The sequence below is a fragment of the Limulus polyphemus genome, unplaced genomic scaffold, assembly GCF_000517525.1.
Source record: "Limulus polyphemus unplaced genomic scaffold, Limulus_polyphemus-2.1.2 Scaffold1631, whole genome shotgun sequence".
Classification (NCBI taxonomy): domain Eukaryota; kingdom Metazoa; phylum Arthropoda; class Merostomata; order Xiphosura; family Limulidae; genus Limulus; species Limulus polyphemus.
Genome location: NW_013667241.1, coordinates 77,619 through 84,668, shown reverse-complemented (window position 1 = coordinate 84,668; position 7,050 = coordinate 77,619). Strand labels below are relative to the sequence as shown.

Sequence of the window (7,050 nt, the reverse complement as noted above, 5' to 3'; positions counted from 1 at the left end):
CCTTTTATGTGGCACCTTGATCAAATGCTTTCTGAAAATCCAGATACATCAGATATATACCCTTACCTTCATCTAAATAAGCAGTAACCTTTTCAAAGAATGTTAATAGATATGTACGGCAAGATTTTCTCTTATTAAAACCGTGTTGACTATCCAATAAATTCTAAACTTTGTTAAATGAATTTGAAAGGTATCTTTTAACAGACTTAATGCATTCATCTTGGTTGATCTCGTTTCTATTTATCAACTGATCAAGATGTGGAATACTGCTTAAATCTTCATTAGTAAAAACCGTAGAAAAAGCAAAATTTAATAACCCAGCCATCTCATAATCATCAGATATAAGCCTTCCTTTATCATCCCTCAAGGGTCCTACCCCCATCCTAACATTTTGTCTACCCTTAATGTATTTAAAGAAATCCTTACTGTTAATTTTTACATTTTCAGCCAACCTTTTCTCATAAATCCTTTTTGATGTTCTAATTTCCTGTTTAACCAACTTTCTTGATCTTCTATAATCTTCTAAATCTCCGTTATACCAGTCAATTTAAATTTCTTAAATTTATGATGCTTTTCTTTAATTTTATCTTTTAAACTCTTTGTGAAGCAACCTGGTTTTTACTTACAGCTACCCTTTTTTTTCTATAAGGAATATGTTTATCTTTAAACATTTTCCACATCTGATTAGTGTCTCATAATAACTCAGCTGCCCAATTCACAACAGATAATTCTTGCCGCACTTCTTCAAAATTTGCTTTTCTTAAAATTTGTAACTAAAATATCATTATTCCTTATCTCCATATGCAGCAAAACATTGAACCTGATAGAGCAATGATCACTTGCACCCAGATGTTCCTCAATTTCCACCCCCTTGATAATATCTACATTTGAAGTTAACAATAAATCTAAAATAGCATTGTTTCTAGTAGGTTCCTTGACTAATTGGTGAAGAAAGCCATCTTGAACAGTTTCCAAAAACCTTTCTCCCTTCACGGTTTGACTCTACTATTTCCCAATCTATATGCCTGAAATTAAAATCACCCAAAATTATGACTTCACTAACAGCTGAAATCTTAATCTCATTGTAAAGTTTCTTACTAATTTCATCAGTATCATATGGTGGTCTGTAACAAATTCCCACTAAAAGCCTTTTCCCTTTTATATCTGCTCTAAAATATTCAATCTCCTTGCTATTATCTTTGATATCCTCAACTTCAACAAGATGTAACTCACATAAGCTAACAGAAGATTAAACATCATGAGCTTTCAGGAGACTAGATACCATAAACTTTGGTAACAACCAAGAGACTTAAAACCTGATCTTTGGTAGCAGCCACAGAATTCAGTTTCTTCTAATAACTACAGAAACTGTACTCATAAGTTAATAAATAAACAGCATCTATTGAAGAGTATAAAAGAGGTACACCTTCTTAGCTCCATCTGCAACTCTAATAGTTACCTTTATGTAGCTCAATGTTTCTTTTTGTCTCCTTAAATATAGATTAAATAATTCTAGGACAGCCAGGTTTTCAGGTGTTTCAACCACTTCCTATGTCTCCGAAAATATAACTTAGCTGGAATCTGTCAGACCTTCTGCAACTGTTGTAGTTTCAAATTATCACTTAACGTGCTAACAACTGAGAGGGGGATATATATATATTATCCTTAAGACTAATAAGGGGTTTGAAATACTGGCATTATAATTTCCTATAAAGTATCAAAGACTTCAACGAAACTTTGCGAAAGTAAGAAATAGTGAATTCATATTTCTTGTTTGTGAAAGTGTTGTCGCCACTCACTCATACTTCACCCCTGTGTTTGTTTGTTGAATTTTGTGCAAAGTTACTCAAGGGCTATCTGCGCTAGCTATCCCTATATTTGAAGTGATAGACTAGAGGGAATGCAGCTAGTCAAAACCACCCACCGCCGACTCTTGAGCTACATTTTGCAAACGAATAGTAGTATTGAACACCACATTATAACGCACCCATCCCCTGGTGAAAGGGCGAGCATTTTCGGTGACGGGAGTCGAACCAGTAACCTTCCTCCCGATTGCAAATCAAGAACCCAAATTATCAGGCCTAGGCAATGGTCTCGTACACTCCATTTGATCTGTTTCTGTTTTCCACTGGTTCTTCACAAGTGAATTATATCACAGTAGTTTTGTTGTTCCATGTCTCAAAATTCAAAGGTTGTGAAAGTGTTACAGACATTAATAAATCAGAGAGTATTTTAAATGCTCATATGATGCAGAGATACGAAAATATATTCCCCGGAACAAAGTGACAAAAGTATAAGAGTTACAGGAAATGCATCGCCCAGGAGGAAGTGACATTAAACGGAAAAGTACAACTTGCGTCAACAGAGCTAGCATTTCTTTTGAATTACCGAATGAAATCAATTCGCAATGCATATAGACTAAGTTTTAGGTTCAGTTGTTTCTACAGCGCACGTTTTCTTCAGTCTCTTCTATATCAGACACTTGTATCGTTAGTATTATGCAGGAAGTCATGTAAAATGTCAGGAAGACTTGTTTTAGCTCTTTGTATTCTTGATCTACTAGGTAAGTGTTTTTCAGGCTTTCTTATTTGTTTAGTACACCATGAAAGGTATACTGGATCCATATCAAAATGTACACGTAGATTGGAATGTTATGCTTTGACCAAGAAATGCTGAACATATGTAACGATTCATGAAAAAAAAAGACATATCAGGACAGATATAGAAATAACACTATTTATGTATCACGGCAAATACGATAAAACAACTTTATATGCGTGACGCATATGAAAGGCATAACCTATTTATGTATTGGGACAAATGTTATGTACCAGGACAAGTGTTAAGTTTACGTATCAAGAAAAATATGAAACATTAACACATTTATTGTGCAAAAGCAGAAGTGGGAAAATGTTACACCTTTACTTATGTATCAAGCCAAAAATACTAAAAACATCCTCATATACATACACACATATATATAAAAAACTGTAAAAACACTATAATTATAAGCCTAAGGTATATTTTAAAATCACACTTTTATTCATGCGTCAAGACAGATTTCAAGATTTTCATCCTTGTTTATGTATCAAGGTGAACACAAAAATACCATCCTTATTTATGTAAGAAGGCCCCCCCCCCATATATATATATACTAGGAAGGTCACCAAATGGATCGTTTTTAGTTTCATCTTGTCAGCTTCTTCCTATATAGATTTCGAATGTATGATTATTATAAATTTTGTATGTGCAGTAACTGCTTATATGTATAACTAGTGTTAAATACCTGTGATCTAGATTAAATTTGTAGCCCCAGAGTTGCATAGCGGTATCTCTGTGAACTTATAACGCTAGAAGCCGGATTTCGATACTCGTGGTGGGCAAAGCATAGATAGCCCATTGTGCAGCTTTGTGCTTAATTACAAACAAATAAACAATTAAATTTTTCAAATATATATAGTAAACTATAGTATTGTAAATATCAGTCTGAAAAATAATATCGAAAAAATAGTCTTATTTAGCAATATTAGTCAGTAACTAAAAGTGTACGTATAGCTAAAAACTATAGGATATTGGCTTCAGCAAATACTTTAGAGTTTAGAGAGAAGCTTTTTGAGGCACCACTAAACTTTCACCAATGAAACTGCATGGCAGATTGCTTTTACAAAATAAACTTATTGGAGGGGTGAGATGGTAGAATTGAAAAACTTGTTATTTTTGGACCACTCTAATATATTATAACAAATATGAACCTCTAAAGTTGATGGATATCAGTTCATTATGATCATTATGGTATGGCTGGTACCTTAGTTTGAAATTAAGGTTCGTTCAATACTCACACTAAACCTCTCAAGTATTTGTTACCCCCCCCCCTCCATATTCTAGAAGATTTGTCATCCTGGGCAGCCACACACATCTCCATGTAATTTGGAATCCTAAGCATCTGCACGTCTCCAGTGGATATGGTATCCTTGGCAACCACTCCATCCCTTACAGAATTTGGCATTCTAAACAGCTGCACGCCTCCAGAGAATTGGTATCCTTATATGTGTATTAAGAGAAATATGAAAATAACATCAATATATATTGTAATGCTTTCTATTGTTGGGAGGGTTCTTTTGGATTACTCAATAAAGGAAATAATGCAAAGAACAGTCCATTTTTATTTATATTTATTCAACTGCAAGTTATACAAGTTTCAGAATTCTATGTAATTAGTATTAAACGTAAATTTTCAAGTGTACATCATCTAAAGAGAAATTTCGCTTATTTGATAATTTGTAGCTCTTGTGTTTCATCACAATCTCAAACTCAAAATCTATACTAATTGGGTAACACCAACAAACAAACTGACTAAATTATGCACAAACAGGCTCGTTAAGTAGATCTAGTCGAATTCGCTCAATATATCTCACTATATCTAACATTATTCTACGAATTAAGAGAAAATTCGAGACTTTAATCCATATACTATTCACTTAACGCCAAACCCCTCACTGACCAATCAACAATACAAACGTCTATCATAATTAAAAACATAGCTACAACAAAATGTATGTTGAAAGATATATAATTATAAACTGTATTGTCTTTGTAGTAATTTGCAGGCTTAGGTGTGGACTAATACCAAAATACGTTTGACTGGTAATTGGAAAATCTCGATACGTGGCCCTGCCAAACACGTTTTGAACACTTAATTGTTGGCGCGTTATAAGAGTAGCAGCTGTTCTTCATTTGAAAATAGCCAGTTCAGGCAGTGGGTGCTACCGATTGCTTCTTCCCACTGGTTTGTTGTTCAAAATTAGGTACGGCAATACCTATATCCTAATGTGTTTCTCTCTGTTTTATGCATAAAATACCATTGAAGTGAAGAAACACAAACAGGTATTTTTAATTGGTACAACATTTGCTTGTGGACGGTTTGATATCATCTTATTAATTGTCCGTTAAAGACTTAGTATCACTATTAACGTTTATTATTGGCAACTTAAATATTAATCTCTAGAATACCTTGTATCATCGTATCCTTCTGCATTATTCTTTGTGTATGGTGTTTAATACCATAATCGTCATACGTGTGTGTGTGGAAGACTTTGTATCATCGTCATTTAATGTATGCAAAAGACTAGTATCGTGGACTAGTGGAGGTAAATATGAGTTATTAGACTCAGTATAAACCAAATTATAAGGAAGTCCATTTATTAACACCATAATAAATAAATTATAAAAACTTTGATTAAGAAGTTAGCACACAAGCTCCCATACAAAAGTTGTAATAGTTTTCAAACGAGACCCAAAACTCGAACGCTTTCTAATAGTTCACAAAACTTCTTTCCGAAGCGCTCGAGTTTTGGGTCTCGTTATTTCTCATCACAACCTCATGTTAGTCCCAAACGTGTTTAGTGCTTTCTAGTACTTTTACCAATCATCATTTTCAATCAGCGTTTCGTGGATTACAGTAAACTGGTATTTTTCTAAGATATTCCTCTTGTGTATGCACACAAGAATAGCAACAATGTTTGTAGTTCTTCGTTTTCTCGAGTAGGTTTTTCACATGCCATCAATTGTTACCAGTGTTCCTGGGATGGAGTGAGTGAAAATAAACAGGAAATCGAACAGAAGATGAAAAACATTGATGATACTGAGGAAGAAGCCAACATCAACCCTATAGTTTATCCACTTCTAAGTAAGGATCAGATGCCTGTTATGCCAAAAAAAGATGCTCTCAAGAAGAACTGTACACATTGTACCATCTATGGAGGAGTTTGCGTGAAATGGGTATTGTTTTCATCAGGTAAGGTATTTAAAACAAATTGAAAGATCCATACTGTTATCTACATACTTCGTTAGTGTTAGGTTTATTGGGAAAATCTTACTGTCATCTACATACTTCGTTAGTGTTAGGTTTATTAAAATAATCATACTGTCATCTACATACTTCGTTAGTGTTAGGTTTATGGGGAAAATCTTACTGTCATCCACATACTTCGTTAGTGTTAGGTTTATTGAAATAATCATACTGTGATTTACATAATTTGTTAGTGTTAGGTTTATTAGAAGAATCATAATATTATCTACATACTTCGTTAATGTTAGGTTTATTAGGAAAATCATAATGTCATTGGGAGGGTAAATAGCTAACGCGCTCGTTGGTTATCCATCAAAGTACTGGCTCCGTTTTGATGATTACCTCCCTTTCACACATCTTATAAGTGTCACAGATATTTTTTTTATGTGTTACGGATATTGTTTTCAATGTGTAACAAGTGTTGTTTCATCTGTTGTTTTGTATGTTTTACAAGTACTGCTTGTATTATGTTACAGACATTGTGTAGCATATGATTTATAGATATTGATTTCTAGTTCTTACAAGTATTTATTTGATGATGTTACAGGTGTAACACTGAATGCTACCTGGATGTGCGTGTTTTCTAGCGAGAGGGAAGGTTGTTTCACACAACACGTATCTAATGGCTTGAGAAAAGAAGTTTGTTTTTGTGACGCTGACTTCTGTAATAGAGCTCCTGAGGTTACCATAACTTTCGTCAGGATTGCTTTATTGACTTTTCTAATTCATTTACTAACATGACTCGCTCAGTGTTTAAATAAATGTTATCCTTTTCCTGTCTTTATTAACTATTTTACATTAAACATTTAGTGTAGAAAATTGGATTAATCAAGTGCCTCAAGCAGAACAACCATTGGTTATAGATATTTTGTACGTGATCACACAAAACTTTGTTTCATTCATCACCGCCATATTGTACGTCAAAAATTCCCCTCTAGGAATCAACAGCAAATTACATCAGCACAAGACTCTCATGTTTGACCGTCTGTGAAAAAAAGGGTCGAAGGCTATTTAGTTTCTCGATATACCTTTCTTTATGCACATTGTTTAGATGCTTTACAGCATTACGTAATACTAATTTAGAGGACAGATTATAATCCTTCATCTAAGACGATTGTAAGCAATTGACGTCTAATATGGCGAATTGTACCATATATCACGTGATTTTTTATATCAGTGCAACGTACCCTCTTTGTAAATGG

General features: G+C 33.8%; 1 protein-coding gene across 1 annotated transcript in view; it reads left to right on the top strand.

The window, feature by feature from the left end:
- The first annotated feature begins 2,366 nt into the window (after window positions 1–2,366).
- Window positions 2,367–7,050, top strand: part of LOC106464371 — a 5,031-nt gene continuing 347 nt past the window's right edge. The window contains exons 1-3 of the mRNA XM_013924508.2: window positions 2,367–2,563; window positions 5,546–5,794; window positions 6,396–7,031. Coding sequence (XP_013779962.1) covers window positions 2,392–2,563; window positions 5,546–5,794; window positions 6,396–6,589 — 615 coding nt within the window. The 5' untranslated portion in view covers window positions 2,367–2,391 and the 3' untranslated portion in view covers window positions 6,590–7,031. The remainder of the gene's footprint in view (window positions 2,564–5,545; window positions 5,795–6,395; window positions 7,032–7,050) is intronic.